Source organism: Eschrichtius robustus, chromosome 17, assembly GCF_028021215.1.
Source record: "Eschrichtius robustus isolate mEscRob2 chromosome 17, mEscRob2.pri, whole genome shotgun sequence".
In the NCBI taxonomy this organism is placed as follows: Eukaryota; Metazoa; Chordata; class Mammalia; order Artiodactyla; family Eschrichtiidae; genus Eschrichtius; species Eschrichtius robustus.
Genome location: NC_090840.1, coordinates 11,780,903 through 11,804,335, shown reverse-complemented (window position 1 = coordinate 11,804,335; position 23,433 = coordinate 11,780,903). Strand labels below are relative to the sequence as shown.

At 38.4% G+C, this 23,433-nt stretch overlaps 1 protein-coding gene across 1 annotated transcript in view; it reads left to right on the top strand.

Annotated features, from left to right (window-relative positions):
- Positions 1–19,442, top strand: part of ARMC1 (armadillo repeat containing 1) — a 34,666-nt gene extending 15,224 nt beyond the window's left edge. Inside the window, exons 4-7 of the mRNA XM_068526012.1 lie at positions 3,805–3,994; positions 16,446–16,562; positions 16,649–16,723; positions 17,493–19,442. Of these exons, the coding sequence (XP_068382113.1) occupies positions 3,805–3,994; positions 16,446–16,562; positions 16,649–16,723; positions 17,493–17,684 (574 nt within the window). The 3' untranslated portion in view covers positions 17,685–19,442. The remainder of the gene's footprint in view (positions 1–3,804; positions 3,995–16,445; positions 16,563–16,648; positions 16,724–17,492) is intronic.
- Positions 19,443–23,433: the final 3,991 nt, after the last annotated feature.

Genomic DNA, 23,433 nt, shown 5'->3' with positions numbered 1-23,433 from the left:
TGTTTAGTGCTTGGATTTGGGGCTGGAATTCTACTTTGTGTGATATCAGTACACAATTCCTGTTCTCATTGTTTCTATTTGCCTCATCTACACTTGCCCATTCCTTTATTTCTTTTTTTTTTTTTTTTTTTAATTTATTTGTTTGTTTTTTATTTTTGGCTGTGTTGGGTCTTTGTTGCCGTGTGTGGGCTTTTCTAGTTGCGGTGAGCAGGGGCTACTCTTTGTTGCAGTACGCGGGCATCTCATTGTCATGGCTTCTCTTGTTGCGGAGCACGGGCTCTAGGCACACGGGCTTCAGGAGTTGTGGCTCGCAGGCTCTAGAGCACAGGCTCAGTAGTTGTGGTGCACGGCTTAGTTACTCTGCGGCATGTGGGATCTTCCCGGAGCAGGGCTTGAACCTGTGTCCCCTGCATTGGCAGGCAGATTCTTAACCACTGTGCCACCAGGGAAGCCCCATTCCTTTATTTCTAAATCACTTTTAGTTGTGTCCTGTTTTGTGAGTCAAAATGAAAATCTTTTAGTGGGGGGAATAAAGTAGGAGCTTGGGATTAACATACACACACTACTACATATAAAATAGATAACCAGCAAGGACCTACTGTATAGCACAGGGAACTCTATCTACTCAATAACCTATATGGGAAAAGAATCTGAAGAAGAATGAATATATGTATATGTATAACTGAATCACTCTGCTGTACACCTGAAACTAACACAACATTGTAAATCAACTATACTCCAATAAAATTAAAATAAAAAAAGAAAATCTTTTAAATTAGTGAGCTAGGTCCATTTATATTTATTGCTGTTACTGATATATTTCATCTTAACCCATTTCTGTTGTAATTACCATGTATATTATAATAGTTGTGTTTCTGTGCCTGCTGTTTTCTTCTTTTATCTTGAAATTTTCTTCTGATTTGTCTTACTGTTATAGTGGTTACCTTTGTACTTATAATTTAAAGAAATGTTCTAAGTTTTCTGTTTTCTTATTTAAACTTTCACCATCTTGCTTGTTAGTTTCAATGGTAATCTTTTCACTCCCATAGTCAATGACTTTTTCTACTTTTCCCTTTCCTTCTCCCTTTTCCTTTCTTTTTTAAAGTTGCATTATTTCTACTTGATCAGAACATTTATACATTCTATTCTCTTTTCCACTTTAGTTCTAAATTTAGATCTACAGTTAAATGTGTAAAATGCTCATCCTCAGTCCTTCTGCTGAAGTTTTCCCAGTCATCTCTTTGTTGGTTGAAGCTTAATTCCCTAGTAGATTGCTCAAGAAAGACTCTAATGTTCCTTGAGGTTCTTTCACGTTTAAAACTCCTTTTCTGTAACCTTGATACTTGAAGGACAACTGGACTGGATCCATGGTTTACCTTTTGTTTTCTTGTGATTCTTGAAAATGCTGCTCCATTTTGCCTTGATTTTTATGTTGTTTTCTGTAAAGTTTTTAGAACAGAGGGTGGTAACTTTTTTTCCGTAAAATAAAAAGCCAGATAGTAACTATTTTAGGCTTTGTTGGGCTCACAGTCTCTGTTGCGGCACTCAGCTCTGCCCTTGTGGGTCAAAGCAGCCAGAGATGATACGTAAATGATGGACTTTTGCTCAAGGATCATAGTTTTCCTGCCTTTGGACTTCATTGTGACCTAAGCAGAGCTGTTGACTGCCTTCTTAGAACCCTTTTTAAGTTAGGATTGGTTTTGCATTGAAAGATGAAGGATGATCTTCTGAGTTGCATAAATGTTATAAGAACACTTTTTCTTAGTGAACAACACAGAAAAAAAAAAAAAAAAAAAAAGCAAAACCAACTCCTAAAGGAAAAGTTGTGAAGATCTTCAAAAGATGATAGCAAGTCTTTAACATTAAAATAGCATATTCACTGCTTTCATGAAGTATATGGAAGTCTTAACTGGCTTTTATAGGCAGTATAAAATGTTATTAGTAGCATCTATATAGAATTAGAGTGAATTGGTATTTATGACCAGTGAGGAAATACATTCAAAATGAGAATTATTTTTGATATATAATGAAGATCAGAGTTCACCTTTCAGTTGTGTTTTATGAATAACATTTTGAACATTTTCAATATGGATAACTATTTAGAAAAAGTGGTGAGGAATCAGTATACTTCATTATGGAATAGTAAATTATTGAGAGCAGAATTCCAATTATTTAGATGAAAGAGCTTTTCAGGATAGTCTTTTCTCGGGTGTCATATTTTAAAGACTGAACTAAATCCAGGGCATTAATCAGCTCTTTCAATTTTCACTTGCCTAAGAAGATTAGGGCAATTAATACTTGTTTAATTATACAGTCTTTCTTATGTTTATGGCCAACTGTACCATGTAACTCTAGACTTTTTGTACTTGAATGTTTTGAATCACAGTATTTGAATAGTAATTTTTTTTTTTTTTTTAAGACTAAAATACCTGCTTCCAAATCTGTAGATGCTCTTGGCCTTTTCTTTTTGGTTTTAAAAGCATTTTTTAAAAATAAGGCAATAATTATTTATAATTAATTTGTTGAACAGCAACATGCATAGATATTTGTGATACCTCATATAGTGCCTAGATCAAGAAGTAACTTCTTTTTTTTTTTAACATTTTTATTGGAGTATAATTGCTTTACAGTGTTGTGTTAGTTTCTGTTGTATAACAAAGTGAATCAGCTATACGTATACATATATCCCCATATCCCCTCCCTCTTGCGTCTCCCTCCCACCCTCCCTATCCCATCCCTCCAGGTGGTCACAAAGCACCGAGCTGCTATGCGGCTGCTTCCCACTAGCTATCTATTTTACGTTTGGTAGTGTATATATGTCAATGCCACTCTCTCACTTCGTCTCAGCTTACCCTTCCCCCTCCCCATGTCCTCAAGTCCATTCTCTAGGTCTGTGTCTTTATTCCTGTCCTGCCCCTAGGTTCTTCAGAACCATTTTTTTGTAACTTCGTTTCTACTTCATTTTTTCTTATATGCTTTTGCAAATTTCATTTTGCCTAAGACAAAATTTTACTTAGCTTTAAGGGAGATCTGTGTCTATAGAGGTATTCCCTTCACTGTTTCGTAGGAAGGGCAGCAATAAAATTAGTCCTATGAGGTATACCAGAAAAATGTACTTAGAACAACAGTGGGACCATCATGTTGATTTGACTATGTTATTCTTTTAAAATCTTTTGGTTTTAAGTAGATAGAAATTGAAAATCTTCCAGAAAGGAATTTATTACCGTATGAAAATGATGACAGGGCTTCCCTGGTGGCGCAGTGGTTGAGAATCTGCCTGCCAATGCAGGGGACACGGGTTCGAGCCCTGGTCTGGGAAGATCCCACATCCCGCAGAGCAACTAGGCCCGTGAGCCACAACTACTGAGCCTGCGCATCTGGAGCCTGTGCTCCGCAACAAGAGAGGCCGCGATAGTGAGAGGCCCGCGCACCGCGATGAAGAGTGGCCCCCGCTTGCCACAACTAGAGAAAGCCCTCGCATAGAAACGAAGACCCAACACAGCCATAAATAAATAAATAAATAAAATTAAAAAAAAAAAAAAAAAGAAAATGATGACACTTTGAACTATGAAATAAAGGAAGTTAAAAATAGTGGTGGTGGGAGTATTTATTTCCTATAACCATTTTTGCCAGTCTGTGGTCTGTAATTGCTTTGTTTATCTAAGTAGATGTAGCCTGTGTGACTCTAGAAATAAAGTATAGATCAGAATGAAGAAAACGAGGTTTTGCCAAGTTGAGGAATAAAATTACAGAATCAGTAGAAGTGACAAGACTACTTTGTTAATTTATATGTTTCTTTTCAAGGACTACAACTCCAGGAGAAACAAAACTGCTGGCCTCTGAAATCTATGAAATTCTTCAGTCTTCCAATATGGCAGATGGTGATAGTTTCAATGAAATGAATTCACGTCGAAGGAAAGCTCAGTTTTTTCTGGGAACCACAAACAAACGTGCCAAAACAGTGGTTTTGCATATAGATGGTCTTGATGATACGGTAAGACTTTTATAAACACATGGTTCATAACATGGGAGAGAGAAATCATGTTAACTGGTTATCTCAGTGTCACCTGCTAACAATCTTTAATAATAAGTCCCTGGCTTCCCTGGTGGCACAGTGGTTAAGAATCCGCCTGCCAATGCAGGGGACACGGGTTCGAGCCCTGGTCCAGGAAGATCCCACATGCCGTGGAGCAACTAAGCCCATGCGCCACAACTACTGAGCCTGCGCTCTAGAGCCCGCGATCCACAACTACTGAAGCCCACGTGCCTAGAGCCCGTGCTCCGCACCAAAAGAAGCCACGACAATGAGAAGCCCACAGACTGCAACGAAGAGTAGCCCCCACTCGCCACAACTAGAGAAAGCCCGCATGCAGCAACGAAGACCCAACACAGCCAAAAATAGATAAATAAAAATAAATAAATTAAAAAGAAAAGAATAAGTCCCAATATTAGCATTTAATTCTGATAAAGAGGGGCATTTTGTGCTTAATGGGTCAGTTATTCAAAGGACATAACCATTGTAAATATTTATGCCCTGGTAATAGAACTTCAAAGTATATGAAGCAAAAACTGACAGAAATGCAAGGAGAAATAAATTCACAGCTAGAGCTGGAGATTTGAATACCATTGTCTCAATTAATAGAACAAGTATACAGAAAATCAACAGGGATATAGAAGACGCAACACTAACAACCAACTTAACCTAACTGATATTTATAGAAAGCCCCAGTCAGCCTCAAGATATTATTCATTCTTTTCATGTGCACATGAAACATTTACCAAGATAGACCATATTGTGTCCCATAAAACAAGTCCTGATTTAATAGAATTAGAACCAAGCAAAGTGTGTTCTCTGAGCACAATGAAAAGCAAGTTAGAAATCAATCACAGAAAGATACCTGGAAAACCCCCTAAGAAGTTTGGAAACTAACACATTTCTAAAATAATCCATGGGTCAATGAAGAAATCAAAGGAGAAATTAGGAAGTATTTTGAACTGAATAAAAATGTGGGGCTTCCCTGGTGGCGCAGTGGTTAAGAATCCATCTGCCAGGGCAGGGGATGTGGGTTAGCGCCCTCGTCCAGGAAGATCCCACATGTCGTGGAGCAACTAAGCCTGTGCACCACAACTACTGAGCTTGTGCTCTAGAGCCCGCGAGCCACAACTGCTGAGCCCGTGTGCCTAGAGCCCTTGCTCTGCAACAAAGAGAAGCCACCACAATGGGAAGCCTGTGCACCACAACAAAGAGTAGCCCCCACTCTCCGCAACTAGAGAAAGTCTGCACGCATCAATGAAGACCCAATGCAGCCAAAAATAAATAAATTAATTAATTAATTAAAAAATAAGATGTAGTATCAGAATTTGTGGGAAGCAGCTAAAGCAGAGTTTAGAGGGGAATTCATTAGCACCAAATGCCTGAATATTTATATACAAAAAGGAAAGGGTCTCAGTGACTTAAGCTTCTACCTTAAGAAACTAGAAAAAGAAGAGCAAATTAAATCCAAAGTAAGCAGAAGAAACAAAAAAAACAGAAATCAGTGGAATGGAAAACGGAGAAAAATCAGTGAAATCAAAAGCTGATCTTTGACATGATCAATTAAATTGATAAACCTCTAGCCAAATTGATCAAGAATAAAAGAGAAAAGTCACAAAATATCAGTATCAGAAATGAGACAGCATTGCTATAGATCTTTTAATATGGACACTGAAAGGAGAATAAGTGAATATTTTGAATAACTTTATGCCAATAAATTTGATAATGTAGATGAAACAGGAGAATTTCTTGAAAGATGGATTGCCAAAGCTCACTCAAAAAGAAATGGATAACCTGAATGAATAGCTCTATGTCTATCAAAGAAATTGGATTTGTAGTTAAAATCTTTCCATAAAGACAATTTCTGGCCTTGATATCTTCATTGGTGAATTCTACCAAACGTTTAAGGAAAATGTAATACCAATTGTACTGTCTTTTAAAGTATTATACAGTAGTAGTTGTACAGTGTAGTTTTTTCTCAACTCATTCTACCTTGTCTGCTTCTTTTTTTTAATATTTTTTTTATGTGGACCATTTTTAAAGTCTTTATTGAATTTGTTACAATATTGCTTCTGTTTTGGTTTTTTGGCCACAAGGCACGTGGTATCTTAGCTCCCTGACTAGGGATCGAACCCACACCCCCTGTATTGGAAGGCAAGGTCTTAACCAGTAGACTGCCAGGGAAGTCCCTTGTCTGCTTTTAATATTAGCTGCTCAAGCATTCTTTTGATTATAGTGTGTATCTTCTATTTGTGTCTGTATTCCACATGGATTTCTTATAGGCACCATGTAGTTGGGCCTTGCTTTTTTAATCCAATCAAAAAATTTCTACTTTTTAACAGGAGTGCTGGGATCATTTGCCTTTAATATGATCATTGATATGACTGGATTTAAAACAACCATCTTGCTAATTGCTTTCTATTTGTCCCATGTGTTCCTTGTTCTCTTTTCCTCTTTTTCTGCCTTTTGGACTAATTGAAAGTTTTTTATGATTGCATTTTATCTCCTTTGTTGGCTTATTTGCCTTAATTCTCTTTCCTTCCTTCCTTTCTTTTATGTTGGTTGATTTAGGGCTTATTTTTTGTGTCTTTTTTTTTTTTTTTTGAATTTTATTTAGGGTTTATTTTCTGTATCTTTAACTTATCAGTCTAGCTTCAATTAACACTAATCACTTCATGCATGAGACACTTAACACTATACTTTCATCTGCCTTATCTCTGCCTTTGTGTTCTTGTTATATGTTTTACTTCTGCATATGTTATAAACCCCAAATTACTTTGTTATTACATTAAATATTCTTTTTTTTTGATTAAAAAAATTTTTTTGTGGTAAATTACACTTAGCATAGAATTACCATCCATCTTAACCATTTACAAGTATTTAAAGACATTAAAAAATAAGAGTATTTTCTGTCTACCCACGTATTTACCATTTCTGGGGCTCTTTATTCCTTTGTGTAAATATAGATTTTCATCTAATATCATTTTCCTTCTGCCTGAAGGGCTCCATTAACATTTCTTACAGTATGTAGTACAGGTCTGCTGAGGATGGACATTTGGCTTATTTCCACCTTTGGCTATTAGGAATAATTCTGCTGTGAACATTTATGTACAGGTTTTTGTGTGGATATATGTCCTCAGTTCTCTTGGGTATATTCTTAAGGGTAGAATTGCTGGATGATACGTTTAGCTTTTCGAGCAACTGCCAGACTGTTTTCCACAGTGGCCGCTCCATTTTACATTCCCATCAGCAAGGTGTGAGGGGTCAAGTTTCTCCACATCCCTGCCAACATTTCTTATTTTCCATTTCTTAAAAAAAAATAGCTATTCTAGTGGGTGTGAAGTGGTATCTTATTGTGATTTTGATTTGCATTTACCTAATTACAATGATGGCATCTTTTCACGTGCTTATTGGCCATTTTTAGTGGTTGACTTAGGGTTTATTGTGTATGTCTTTAATTTATCACAGAGTTTCTCTTTTGGAGAAATGTCTGTTCATTCTTTATCCATTTTTTTAAAAAATTGCTTATTATTTGTCTTTATTCTTTTTTTTTTCTTTTTTTAAAATAAATTTATTTATTTATTTTTGGCTGTGTTGGGTCTTCGTTTCTGTGCGAGGGCTTTCTCTAGTTGCGGTGAGCAGGGGTCACTCTTCATCGTGGTGCGCGGGCCTCTCACTATCGTGGCCTCTCGTTGCGGAGCACAGGCTCCAGACGCACAGGCTCAGTAGTTGTGGCTCACGGGCCCAGTTGCTCCCCGGCATGTGGGATCTTCCCAGACCAGGGCCCGAACCCGTGTCCCCTGCATTGGCAGGCAGATTCTCAACCACTGCGCCACCAGGGAAGCCCTGTCTTTATTCTTGAGATGAGTTAGTTCTGTTAATGTCATGTATTGTATCAGTTGATTTTCGTATGTTGAACCAACCCTTCATTCCTAGGATAAATCCCAATTGGTCATGGTACATAATCTTTTTAATGTGCTTCTGGATTCAGTTTGCTGGTATATTATTGAGGCATTTTGCATCTGTATTCATACAGGATATTGGTTTGTAGTCTTTTTTTTCCCCCGTGCTGTCTTTTTCTGGTTTTGGTATCAGGGTAATCCTGGCTTCATAAGAGGAATTGGGAAGTGTCTGTATGAGTTTGTGAAGGATAGGTGTTACTCTTCTTTAAACATTTAGTAGAATTCACCGGTGAAGCCATTTGGTCCTGGGCTTTTCTTTGTGGGAAATGTTCTGATTATTCATTCAGTTGCTTCACTTGTTGTATAGGTTTATTCATATTTTCTTGAGTCAGTTTATGGTTTTGTCTTTTGAAGAATATATCATTTCATAGAGGTTATCTGATGTGTTGGCATACAATTGTTCATAGTATTTGCTTATAATCCTTTTCTTTTGGTAAGATTGGTCATGATATATCCTCTTTTATTCCTGCTGTTAGTAATTTGAGTCTTCTTCCTCTCTTTTCTTCGTCAGTCTAGCTAAAGGTGTATCAATTTTGTTGCTCTTTCCAAAGTACCAACTTGTGGTTTCATCCATTTTTCTATCCACCCCTCCCCCATTCTCTATTTCTTTTCTTCCCCTGCTCTAATCTTTATTATTTCCTTCCTTCCGTTTGCTTTGGGTTTAGTTTGCTCTTCTTTTTCTTGTTTCTTTTTTTTTTTTGGCTGTGTTGGGTCTTTGTTGCTGCACGTGGGCTTACTCTAGTTGCAGCAAGCAGGCTTCTCATTGCGGTGGCTTCTCTTGTTGCAGAGCACGGGCTCTAGGCACACGGGCTCATGGGCTGAGTAGTTGTGGATCGCGGGCTCTAGAGCGCAGGCTCAGTAGTTGTGGCGCACGGGCTTAGTTGCTCTGCGGCATGTGGGATCTTCCCGGACCAGGGCTTGAACCTGTGTCCCCTGCATTGGCAGGTGGATTCTTAACCACTGTGCCATCAGGGAAGCCCTTTTTTCTTGTTTCTTAAATGGAATATTAGGTAATTGGTTTGAGATTTTCTTCTATTTAATGTAGTTATTATAGCTATAAATTCCCCTCTAAGCACTACTGTCTCTGCATACCATCAGATTTGGTATGTAGTTTTTCGTTTCATTCATCTGAAAGTATTTTCTAATTTTTTTGGTGATTTCTTGTTTGACCCATTGGTTGTTTAGGAGTTTGTTGTTTAATTTCCATATATTTATAAATTTCCCAAATTTCCTTCTGTTACCAATTTCTGATCTCATTTCATATGCATGATTTCAATTCTTTTACACTTGTTGGGGCTTGTCTTGTGGCCTAAAGGTCTATCCTGGCGAATGTTCCATGTGCACTTGAGAATGTATATACCTTTGTTCGGAGTGTTCTACAAGTGTCTGTTAGGTTTAGTTGGTTTACAGTGTTAAGTCGTCTTCTTCCTTGTTGATCTTCTGTCCAGCTGTTCTATCCATTTTTCAAAATCAGATGGGCTTCCATGGTGGCGCAGTGGTTAAGAATCCTCCTGCCAACGCAGGGGACATGGGTTCGAGCCCTGGTCCGGGAAGATCCCACATGCCGCAGAGCAACTAAGCCCGTGAGCCACAACTACTGAGCCTGCGCTCTAGAGCCCGTGAGCCACAACTACTGAGCCTGCTTGCCACAACTGCTGAAGCCCGCGCGCCTAGAGCCCGTGCTCCGCGACAAGAGAAGCCACTGCAATGAGAAGCCCGTGCACCACAACTAAGAGCAGACCCCACTCGCCACAACTAGAGAAAGCCCGCACACAGCAATGAAGACCCCATGCAGCCAAAAAATAAATTAATTAATTAATTTTTAAAAAAAAAGTCAGATGGATATTGAAGTCTCTAACTCTTTGAGTTTTGTGTATCTGGAAAAGTCCTTATTGTATTTTTCTTTTGAAAGATATTTTTATGTGTATAGAACTCTAGATGACAGTTCATTTTCTTACCATACTTTATGAATATTGTCCCACTGTCTTCTCCCTTGTATTGTTTCTATTCAGAATTCTGTCATTCTTCTTTTTGTTCTTCAATATGTAATGTATCTTATTTTTTCCCTCTGCCTGTTTTAATAGTTTCTCTTTTATCATTGCTTTTGATCAGTTTGTTTATGATGTGCCGTGGTATCATTTTCTTCATGTTTATTCTTGGATATCTGGGTTTATAGTTTGCAGCAAATTTGGGCAATTTTTTCCATTAATTTTTCAAGTATTCTTTCTGTCTTTCAGGGATTCCTGTGACATATTCAACCATGTGAAGTTGTCCCATTGCTCACTGATACTCTGTTAATTTCATTTTCAGTCTTTTTTTCTCTTTCATATTGGATGGTTTCTGTTGCCATATTTGCTAAATTTTTCTTCTACCGGTATTCACTTTGCTGTTAATCTCAACCAGTGTTTTTTTTTCACCATAGACATTATTTTATTTATCTCTAGAAGTTTGATTTGAGCCTTTTTTATATCTCCTTAACAGTTTATACTTTGTCTATTTGAACATACAGAATATGGTTAGAATAACTGTTTAATGTCTTCGTCAACTAATTCAGTCATCTGTGTTATTTTTGAGTGTGTTTCTGTAGGTTGATTTTTCTAGTTATAGGTTGTATTTTCTTGCTTCTTTGCATGCCTCATAATTTTTGATTGGATGCCAGATATTACAAATTTTACATATTGGGATACAGCATATATTTGTATGCAAAGCCTTTAAATATTCTTGAATTTTGTTCTGGATCAGTTAAGTTACTTGCAAACATTGGATGTTTTTGAGGCTTGCCTTTAAGCGCTGGTAGGCAGACTACAGCACCGTTTAACCTAGGGATAATTTTACTACACTACTGAGGCCATACTCTTCTGGGTTCTCTGTTTATGCCCTGTGTATATCAGTTTTCTCTGCTCTGGCTGATGGGGACAGGAAGTATTGCCAGCCCTGTGTGAGTCCGCAGGATGGTTCCTTCTATTCCTTTCCAGCCTGGTTGTTTCCTCACATTCGTGCACCCGTCATCACTCAGCTGAAAACCAGAGTGGAACCCATTGCCGATCTCTGGTGTGTGTCTTCTCTCTGAGGGGCCCCCTTTGTGCAACTGTGTCCTCTCATGCTCTGTGCTATGATTTATAGCTGCCTTGACCTCCCTGAATTTTCGACTTTGTGTCCTCAACTTGGGGAGACTGCTGGTTCTGCTTGGCTTCCTGCTTTGTGAGTTGCAGCCTAAAAATTTTCCAGGCAATACGCTGCTGTGCTGGTGAACCTCACTTCATTTGCTTTCCTTCTCTCGGGGGTGTCTGCTTTCCAACACCTGGAAATCATTGTTTTATTCATTTTATTTTGTCTGTATTTTTAGTTGTTTAAGCCTTGAGGGTTAATCTGGTCCCTGTTACTCCATCTTGACTGGAATTGGAGGTCTCCCTGAAGTTATCTTGAGCAGTGATAAGTTATATACCTTCACATATTTAGGGGTGGCAACTGGTGGATTACCACTTATCTCTTTAGCTGTGCCAGGTAGGTTACATTGGATTATCCACAGCTTTTTCTAATTGTGGTATTGGGGCACCTAGCCCTCAGGATTTAGGATTCAGTAAACGGGTTGGGGAAAACTTTTCATATGCATATTATCCATGACATTGCCAAATAAGTTAGCAACTATCTTATCGAAACTGGGACCACAAGATCCCAAAAAGTTTCTAGAAAGCAGGTTCTGGTAAATGTAAATTAATTGAATGAAAGATATTAAGATATATAAATTGTCACCAGTACCATTTGTTTAATGTTAATGAATGAAAACAGTACAGTTCCTTTTTAAAGCTAGCAGAAACCAAATAATAAAACCCAACAAAGCACACACACACAAAAATATAGGCCACATAGGGGGCTTCCCTTGTTGCGCAGTGGTTAAGAATCCGCCTGCCAGTGCAGGGGACACAGGTTCAAGCCCTGGTCTGGGAAGATCCCACATGCCGCGGAGCAGCTAAGCCCGTGTGCCACAACTACTGAGCCTGCACTCTAGAGCCCGCGAGCCACAACTACTGAGCCCGCGAGCCACAACTACTGAGCCCACGTGCCACAGCTACTGAAGCCTGCATGCCTAGAGCCCGTGCTCTGCAACAAGGGAAGCCACCGCAATGAGAAGCCTGTGCACCGCAATGAAGAGTAGCCCCCGCTCGCCACAACTAGAGAAAGCCCGTGCGTAGCAACGAAGACCCAGTGCAGCTGGAAGTAAATAAATAAATAAATATATTAAAAAATATATAGGCCACTATATCTTAAAAATGTAATTGCTAAAATCCAAAAAAAAAAAAAAAAAAAAGGCAAGTTAACTCTGAAACTGTACTGTAATGTTTTGGCAGCATAACCTGGCACCTAGTATGTGCCAGGCACTATTTTAGGCACCAGGGATACAGCAGTGACCAAAATAAGCAAAAGTTCTCATAAATCCTATGTTTGACTTCATTAAGCTAATCTCATAGTTGGAGGAGACAGTCAACAAGCCAAGTTTTATAGTAGAAGTGGTAAGTTCCATGGAGAAAAATAAAGGGAAGGTAGCTAGGGATTGCTGAGGGGTGGGATGGTGGATTATAGTTTTAAATAGGATGGTTTAAAAATCCTCTTGGAGAAACTGACATTTAACCAAAACTTAGGAGTGAGCCAGTGGATATCTGTGGAAGAGTGCATGTTCCCAAGAAAGGGAGCCATGAATGTCAAGCCTTCACACATAGACAACTAAGAAGATACCTAAGAGGAATAAAAGGATGTGTCCTGCCATATATTAAAATATACTATTAAATTTCTATAATCAAAACGATACGGTCTTGACAAAAAAAAAAAAAAATTAAAAGAGTAAAGAAAGTCCTGGGGCTTCCCTGGTGGTGCAGTGGTTAAGAATCCGCCTGCCAATGCAGGGGACACGGGTTCAAACCCTGGTCCGGGAAGGTCCCACATGCTGAGGAGCAGCTAAGCCCACGCACTGCAACTGCTGAGCCTGTGCTCTGGAGCCTGCAAGCCACAACTACTGAGCCCACGTGCCACAACTACTGCAGCCCGTGCGCCTAGAGCTCATGCTCCGCAACAAGAGAAGCCACCACGATGAGAAGCCCACACACTGCAATGAAGAGTAGCCCCCGCTCTCTGCAACTGGAGAAAGCCCGTGCGTAGCAACGAAGACCCAATGCAGCCAAAAAATAAATAAATAAATAAATTTAAAAAAAGAGTAAAGAAAGTCCTGAAACAGACTCTAGTATATATTAGAACTTATCCTATGATAAAGGAAGCATCAGACGTAGTTTGTTCAATAAATGGTGCCAGAAAACTGACAGTTTTGCAGGGATGGAAAGGGAAGGGGAGGGGGAATCTTATCAGATACTAAAAATCCAAAGCGCACTAAAAAGTCAAATGTAAAATATTAAACTGAAATTAAAGAAATCTAGGCTTCTTTAAGCATAAAGGCAGTGGAAGAAATTGCTTTAGGGAAGAGCTCTAGTTTAACAGTAAAGTTTTTGCTTTGTCAAATGTATTCTTAAAACGTAAAAACAAGTAGGAAAGTATTTGTAATGAATAATTGACATCAGGTTAGTGGCCTTATTACCGTGTGTAAAGTAGATAGGTAGCGGGAACCTGCTGCATAGCACAGGGAGCTCAGCTCGGTGCTCTGTGATGACCTAGATGGGTGGGATGGGGGGGATGGGGGGAGAGGGTGGGAGGGAGGTCCAAGAGGGAGGGGATACATGTATACATAGAGCTGATTCACTTCATTGTACAGCAGAAACTAACACAACATTGTAAAGCAACTATACTCCAATTAAAAAGAATAAAAATTAAAAATATATATTAAAAAAATCAACAAAAGAAAATCTAACAGGAAAATGGGAAATTCCCGGAAGAGATGTAATTTCCAGTAAATAGTATCAGCTAACATTTATTGCAGTACTTGCAGGTACCCTTCTGGTGTGTTAACTCATTTATTTTTCATAAAACTATAAGGTCTACTTATAGTCCAGTTTACAGATGAGGAGACAGAAGCACACCAAATTTAAATAGCTTCCTGGTATAGTAGAAGTGGTAAGTGAAGGACATGGGATTTGAATCTAGGCAGCGTGGGTCTAGCTGCAGAACCCCGCTCTTAACTGCTGCTTTGGACAGCTACGCAGGGAAACATGTCTACTCTCACTAGTAATGAAAGCAGTGTACATTATTTTAGTGTATGTATCAAGGCTTTTAGAAAGATATTCCTGATTTTGGATTGTCACAAGCATTTTTCCCTTTGCTTTATTTCCTCAGCTGCAAATCATGCTACTATGGAGTCTTTAGAAATTGGAGAAAGGCTACTATCTACATCTTTTGAATTGATACACATACACTCTTTCTCTCTCCCCCTCCCCCTCTTCCTCCCTCCCTCCCTCCTCCTCCATTCCTCCTCCTTCCTCCCCCTCCCTTCTCCCTCTCTTCTCTCCCCCGCCCCGACTCTTCTCCTAGCAATTGCCAGGCAGTTAACCTTGACCCATCTACCTCCTTGCCCAATTCCTAATTTTATCTGCTTATGATTCTTAAAACCTAATCTTGACCCTCTATTCCCATCAAGAAGTTACTCATCCTTCGTAGCTAATTCTTGATCCTATTTGCTCTGTTGAAGATCTCATGTTTACATCTTGGAATTGGACACCCCACCTTTACCTGTTGCAAATGTGTTAAATTTGTGTTAAAATAAAGATGAATTGGCCTCATGAATCTGTTTTTTCACTGTCACACATAGTTGGAATTTAACGTCAGACTCTTGTGATAAACCAGGCAAGTTGCTTAACGTTTATATGTTTTGGTTTCCTCACATTTAAAATAAGGAAACAGATTAGACTAGTAGTATCCTAACTTTCATGTTGTATATGCTATGCAAACTTCTGTTCACTTTTAAGTTCACCTGGTGTTGAATATGTGGAAGAGATAAACATGGACCTTTTGGGCACTAATCCACCAAAGGGGCTTTGCAGAAGGGGCAGTGCAGTCCATGAGCCCCTGTGGGTCTGTGCACTGCCGTGCACCACTGTATGCGAGACCCTTGCCTGAATAGTGTTGAAACGCAGAAGTGGAAAAATAGTTTAAGTAGGAGATAAACAATGATGTGAGTTGTTTTGAAGGATGTGGGAATAAGTTTGAAGACTGATTTTATTCAATAGAAGAGAAGAATGAATCAGGTAATAGAAGGCAGTGCTTCCTAGGCTATGACCCAGAGACTTGGTGTCATTTGCTGATTCCTGCCCCCTCAGAAGTACTGAATCGGAGTCTGGTCTCATTACAGAAACAGGATAATTTAGAGATGTTGATTTGATGTATAGGCTGGAGGAGGAGGGAGGGATGGGGAGAACTGGAGTTACTTTTTAATTCATTTTCTCTTTGGATCTTGTGTTTAAGATGACCACTTGTTATCCACGTGGATGTGTTTGTAGACAAATGAAAATAAAATCATATTGGAGGTAGACGTCTGTGCTTCTACATGGTAGTGATGGTTGAAGTGATCTGAATAGTCTACTGAGGGATGAAGTAGAAAGAAAATCACTTAGTTTTAGCACTGGACCTTGGAGATAAAATGAGACAGAGATGAAATACTCAGTGGTGTAAGCAGAACACCAGGGTAGCGTATTATTAAGAAGTCAAAGAAGCATTGAAGGGCATATGTTATATTGTGTTGTCAGAGGAAAATGAGAACCAAAAAGTGGATATTGATAACCCTTGAGAATGCAGTGGTAACCCCCGAGAATGCGATGAATGAGGGATGCGGTGATATAAATACCAAGTGATTTAAAAAATAGTGACTCATACACTGAATGCTCACTAATTCTAACTTCAGTCTGTTAGAATTTATCCCTGGAGGTTTTTAAGCTAGAGCAGGGGTCAGTAAACCCTTTCTTTAAAGGGCCGGATAGTAAACACTTCAGGTTTTGCAGGCATATGGTCTCTGTTACGACTACTAACTCTGCTAGAAGGTGAAACTAGACTTGGACAATATGTAAACAGATAGGTGTGGGTGTTTCCAATAAAACTTTATTTACAAAAACAGCTGTTGGACCATAGTTTGCCCACCCTTGAGCTTGAGGAAACTCTGCTTTTCAGCATGTTTTCTGTATTCTTCCATTCTGTTTGGTTTAAGATTTAAATTAACATTGGCAAATTTATTTCTGATTAAAATGATTAAAATTAAATATTAGTAATGAAGCTTGAAAAAAATCTAGCAGGAATTACTATTTTGTTGGATCTTATAAATTTTCATAAACTTGACTAAGCACCACCCTTTCCGTGCCCTCAAATATGTGATTGTAGAATTGAAATAGGGACATTTGCTTTCCCTGGCCCTGTGTTCCCTCGTTTTCCGCAAATATAAAGACTAGTTCAGTGTTGTTTGATTTGATTTATTCCCTTATTATTTTGCTAGTTTTAATAACAATTTGCTTTTACTTTTTCAGTCTCGGAGAAACCTGTGTGAAGAGGCTTTGTTAAAAATTAAAGGCGTTATTAGCTTTACTTTTCAAATGGCTGTTCAAAGATGTGTGGTGCGAATCCGTTCAGATCTGAAAGCAGAGGTTGGTATTTTAAATGGCTTAATATGCTTGAGGTTACGGGTAAACACATCAGTGTTCAAAATTGTTGTCTTTTTATCCTGGCCTAGGCTTTGGCATCAGCAATAGCATCAACCAAGGTTATGAAGGCTCAGCAAGTTGTGAAAAGCGAAAGTGGAGAAGAGGTAAAAGCTCTATTTAGTTTACTTTATGCTTGACTCCCTCTTGATTATCCCTTGTGGCCAGCAGATGGCTAGTATTTCTAGACTAATAGCTGCTGAGTATATAGCGATGTGGCTGAGTCAGATTATCCTAACGTTTCTTGGTTAACAGTTAACACTTTTAGAAATAGAGATCTTTGGCGGATTTCAGAATCTCTCAGACTCTGTTCTTGATCTCAGTGGAGATGTCTTGCTGATTTTATGTGGAAATAAAGGATATGTGGTTTCCTTGCATTGGTTTTTAAATACTTTCTAACCCTTAATTGGTTTTGCCAGTCCAAAAATAAAGATCCAATCCCACTGTTGGGCAAGTATATATAGTGATAATCTTTGCATCTTGCTACTCTTTCCACTAGCTTTGTGATAGGGAAAAGGAATCTATATGGCTTTAGCTCCTTTGAGTTTCCATAGAAAGGAGGTTCATTGGCCCTTCAGGGCCCCCTAGCAGCCAGATGCTTGTTTTTGTCATCTTTAAATAGAGGTTGAACATTTATTCCTGGAGCCTCAGGAGAAAAGCGTCAGAATTTTCGTGTGTACTTCTTCCTTCTGTGCTTACATAGTGCTCAACAATTGGGCCTACCTTCATAGAAGAGGATACTCTTTAAAGGAATATAGCCTCTGAGAATAAATATGGTGATTAGAATGAGAAGTAAAGCTGACTTTTAACGTATGACATGTACCTATATCAATTAGGTTGACTTTGTAACAACTCTTAACATGCTCTCTGCATCAGATGCTGGTCCCGTTCCAAGACACGCCTGTGGAAGTAGAACAGAACACAGAGCTGCCCGACTACCTGCCTGAGGACGAGAGTCCCACAAAGGAGCAGGACAAAGCAGTGTCCCGGGTGGGCTCACACCCAGAGGGTGGAGCTAGCTGGCTGAGCACAGCTGCAAACTTTTTATCCAGATCGTTTTACTGGTGACTTCAGTTTGGGGCTCAAGGACTGTGTGAACGAACAAGGGGCCAGTTTTCCATTGTTGTGGTGAACTGTCAAGTGCAATTTGCAATAAGTTATCATGAAAAGTTTCTAGATTACATGATTAAGAATGCTGCATTTTACATTTTACTGGACATTTTACCCCACTAAGTGGTAAAAAGGACAGAGGCTACAGGTGGAATTGCTTTGTTTATGAAGGTGTTTTGGTTTTGTTTTCCTTTGTTTAAATTGCCTCACTTTTTAAAAAACATGGGTCCACTGTTAAACCAAACATGTATTTGTGCAGCTTTACATTTTATTTTACACAAAGCACGTGATTAGGAAAACTTGTTTTCTCAAGCCTCAGGACCTATCTGAAGAGAAGTTTGTTTTTTTTAGCTCAAGTTGTGCATGAATTACTGAACACTTTTCTCTGCCTTTTCTCGTGAAAGATACTTGCTTTGGTACTCTTTCTTTCTCGTGAAAGATACTTGCTTTGAAAGCATTTCTCATAATTCCCCTTTTGTGCCTTTTTTATTTTGCCAACCATGTTTATAGAAAGGACGTTACTAGTGACATTTTGTGAATTAAAACATATTCCTTGCAACGTAACAAACCCCTAAAAATACAACTCTGCAAAAACTTGGCAATCTTATTTGTTATAATTTTTAAAAGATTAACACAAAATCAGTCGAGAAGGAAACATGTATATCAGCAAAGTGTTATTGGAGACTATTTGAATGTGACCAAACGTGGTTCTCGTTGACTACTGTTCAGTTTGGTTTATATCAGCTCTTGAGAATTATGTCCACCCTAATATTCGGAGTGACTGTAAATGGTCTCTAGGCCTTACTTTGTGATTACACACTATCCCCTGCTAAGAGAAAAAAAAAAAAAATTGCTTGGCAGATGCCTATTCAGTAGGTGTTTCCTTGTATTGCCTTTTGTGAACTTATTATGAACATGCAGTCATATTGAATGAAAAGAAAAAAAGACTCAAATTATTGCTTATAAAGAAACAAAGCCAGCATTTGTCCGTCCACTTAAACTTTCTGCCAGAAAAAAACAGGACTTCAGCAAAGGTAAGATAAATAAATATAAATATATATACATATATATTTTTGGTATAGATTTAAGAGCTAATTACATATATGTAATGATTTATTAAATTTCTGAAATATTTGGCAACAAAAAATTTTCTTTTGGAAATCCAACTAACTCCAGATAAAGTTTAATGCTAATATGATTAAAAACTAATAGGAGGAAATCGAAAACTTTTTTCATCAACATGTAGAGCTGCTATTTTACTCCTTGGAGAATGTGAAGTGAAAATTGGACCCTGGAGGGTTTCCTTGCAATGAAAATTGCTTCTCTTTTAGAGAAAACTAAAAGCATCCAGTGTCACTGGAGAAGAATTATTGTAAAATAGTTTGCCAACAAGAATCTTGAGTTCAAGAACATTGTGACCTTATGGAGGGAGGGGTGTTGAGGGTATGGAGAGTAATATTTTTTCACCTGGGCTCTGATTCAGGTGATGCGCACAACTGAAAATATAAGCTTTCAGGGCATGTATTACTTTAAATGCATAGTACAACTTGCTGCCAGACCAGATGTGTTGAAAAAAAAAAAAACAAAACAAAACCACCTCCTTTCTATAGCCATTGAAACAAAGTTTACTGTTCTAACAGGTTTGTATTTTATTTTGCATTGCCACACATCTGCTTATTTAAAAAACGACATCCTTTTGATAGTAATTGTTCAGCACATGTAGGTATTACAGCTTGATGTTTGTCTGTTCTAATTCTCAGTGTTCTTTGATTCCAGGTCTTATATATAGAGCAGTTAAGGCAACTGTAACAGCATTTTTTTGAAATATATTGTAAAATAATAAAAGGTAACATAATTAAAATTGAATGGATATTGCATTTTTGTGGTATAAGCATTACTGATTTCGCGAAAGCCTGTTTGTATCCACACTGCCCAGCACCTTCTCCTCACTCCCTGCAAGTGCGTTACCCGACTCATTCCCGGGCGTCTTCTATTCATCTCCTTCCCAGCGCCACACCTGCTTCTTCCTGGCTTTGGATCAGTGCCCCTGTACATATATGCATTGCAGTGTTTATTGCGTTAGATTAAAATTATATTTACCAGTGTCTGTCCCCTCCTTGGCTCTTTGAGAACCGAGGAAGTCTGTAGCAGCACCTGGCTAGTATTTAGTGCTCAAATATTTTTTTAAGAGAATGAACAAAGATTTTTTTAATCAGTAAAAAATAAATGGAGGGTACTATTTAACTCGTTGGGCAAATAGGAAAAATGTCAGGCTGTATTTTTTTTTTTCTTTTCTGGGCATGTTTATTTCTGGCTGATTAATGCTAGGCAAATTCCCCCATTTATTTTGTCATTTGGTTTTTATTTTTTCAAAAAGCAGGGGAAGGGGTATAATGCTCCATTGAATGAAGTTAAAATTAACTTATAATATCCTGATTCTTATAGAATTTTTTTAGGAGAATATTACATATATATAGTACTGGTACAAGTATAAGATGGAACTATTATTACTGGAAGTTTGACCTGATTCTCTTCTTGTCTTTGTTTCTCAAGCAAGACACTGTGCCTTTCTAGTCACACTTTATGTGACTCATCTTTCTGTATCCAGTCAGAGGGTTTTTTGGTTTTTTTTTGAAGCTAAGTCCTCAGCTATTTGATTTTTGTCTAAATGTTGGCCCTTGAAGAACTCATCTCTTGTCTTCATGTACCTCTGTGTAGACACCTTCTAAATCTCCATTTACTGTCACCTTTGAGAGTTCCACTCTCCTTTGCTGTACCTATCAAGTGTAAAGTCCGTGAATTTTTATTTCTCTTAGAACTGAGGTCATGCAATAAATTTCACAAAAACTAATTCTGTGCCAGGCACTGTGCTAAGTGCTTTACAAATATTTGTTCATTTAATCCTTAACAACTGTGAGGTAGGTACTGTTATGTCTCCATTTTATAGATGGGGGAAAATGAGACAGAAATTAAGTAACTCATTAGTCCCAGGTCGCAGAACTAGTAAGTGGTGAAGCCAGGACTAGACTGCGTGGCCTGGCCTGGTTCCTGAGCCTCCGCCTCTCACGGGCAGCCTGCGTCCTGGGTCCCCTGCTGAGCCCTCCCGTGTCCCACCACCGGCGTTCCAGTCCAGTGACTTCACCCGGGTGTCTGTTAGCAATCCAGAACTCTGGAGGCCAGAAGAGTTAGGTACGTGAAAGAAGTGAGTCTGTTTAGGCCACAGCGTAGGAAAACACACGGAGAGTGCCCAGCCTGTCTAAAGAGGGAAACCACGTCTTCCTCGCGTGGATTGTGGGCTTTTAACAATCAGAGCTTCTGGACTTTGTTGCTTTTCCAGAACCTTAAAACACTGCCTGAGCCACAAGAAACATGCCTGTGGCCAGAAATTGGCTACTTTTACTTGTAGAGTAGCCACATTCTGATGTGTCTGATTAATCTTAACAGTACCTTTGTCGTTTTTCTGCTTTAAGGTCAACAGAGGCCTATGGATTAGTTTGTACTGCTTTGTCCAGCACCAAAAATGCCATGAGAGCTTAGCCCCCAACCTAATCTTTCATACGTTCTGCAGCATTACCACAGCCTTTCTATATGTGAGGCACAGTTGTATATCTCGTTTCAGAAACTGTTTTTTAAAAATATGAAACGGAGACCTAGAATTTTAATCAGTGCGATAAAGTTTGTAAAACTTAAAAAAAAAAGTCTGCTTTATTTAGGCTTGCCTGTGTATTATAACCTAAATATTCTGTATTCAGCCTACCCTCTAGATTTGCTCATATTCTTTCTTATCTAGAATTTCCTCCTTTACACTCTCATCTCCTTTAAAACATTTTCTTACGAAAATTATAGAAATGCATAAAGAAGGCGCAAGTCATCTGTCCATCCTACAGATGGACAATATTGATAACAGTGAATGTTTTGATTTATTTTGTTCTCACTTGTTTTGATTGGTAGGAAGTATACACTTTGAGTTTTTTAACATGTTCAAGATAGGTATCCAGTGATGAGTGACTCTTCCTTTGAACCTTAGTCACATGGTTCCCCTCACCAGGGACAGCCATTGCTACGAAGTTCGTGTGCCCATCAAGGATAGTCTATAAATTTACCAACTTTTTCATGTTTTTGTCCCACACAAGTAAGATAATGCCCTGCACCCCACTCTTTTCACTTAAAGTGTATCTTAGAAAAAAAAAAAAAAAGTTTCTTAGAAATTACTCTAAAAAAAAAAAAAAAAAGAAAGAAATTACTCTATATCCCTGTATAAAGTAGCTTCCTTCTTTCACAGCTTCACATTGTTAACATTCTAATGTTCCACTGTTTATTTAACCAGTGTTTTGATTATAATCCTTTGCTTCTACAAATGTTGCTATGTAAATATATCAGTAGAATGGATTCCTAGATGTAGAATTGCCGCGTCAAAGGCTGTGAGGGCTTTTAATTTAGATAGTTCCTGCTTCCTTAGAAATTATTCCAGTTTCCTCTCTCACCAGCAGGATATGAGGTTTCCTGCTTTCCTTCATTCTCTCCAACTGTGTTATCTCATTTTTAGCCCTTTGTGGTCTAAAAAAATGGATCTCTGAAGATTGAGAGTGAGCTTTTTATGAATTTAAGAGCTGTTTGAGTATTTTTTTCTGTGAGTTTTCTCTGTCCTTTTTCATTTTTCGGTAGGGGGAGAAGGATTTGGTTTTTCTTACTGGACTTACAGAAGTTCTTTAACACGTTAAAGAGATATGCCCATTTCTTTAAAAATATTTGCAACTTGCACACTGTACAACAGTATTTCCCACTGCTTTTTATTCAAATCCATTACACCCCTGTGGTCATTTTTCACCCCATGATTCTTTCTTTCTCTTAACTGCTATGGTACTTACTTAGGTTTGGGACCTGTCATTTATGGTCCGTTACTCTCCATAAGTATATTACTTCTTACTGAGATCAAGATCTGTAAGGGGAGGGAGTATTTCTTAGGTTTTCTTAGTGTTTGCCACACTATGGAGTGTAATACTGTGTGTGCCGAACATTTGGGGAGTGTTTACGAATGAGATATGATGGTAAATTAACAATGATAGTAGTATTTCCATGTCGAGGGGATGGGTATTTGGTATTTTGAGTCTTCTCTTGTTTGGATTAATTATTGTACTTCTGGATTACTGCCACCTGCTTCTTAGTAACATTTAACATTACTTGAGTGTTAACTACATTCCAGGCCATGTACTGGGGCTTTTACTTGTGTAATCTCCTTTAATCATCCCAACGGTCCAGTGAGCTGGGACTTTAGTACTCATTTTACAGAGGAAACTGAAGGTTGAAAATAAAATAACTGGAGTTAAATATAACAAATAAGTGTCATGTTTGGGGTTTTTTTGTTTTGTTTTGTTTTGTTTTTGGCTGCGCTGCGTTGTCATGCAGGATCTTAATTCCCCGACCAGGGATTGAACCCGTGCCCCCTGCAGTGGAAGCATGGAGTCTTAACCATTGGACTGCCAGGGAAGTCCCCAGGTTTGAGATTTAAATCTCAGAGGTCCTTCTTAGTGACCAAATAGTTGCCAAAATAATTATATATTTTTATTTTCTACTCTCCTAGCTTTAAGCCTTTAGTGACTTTTATTGTGTCAAATCTAAATTATTCTTGTGTTCTCAATATTCTCTGTAACCTGTCCTGCTCTTCTTATTGATCTGACATTCTTATTTTTAGTTGAATTGACATCTT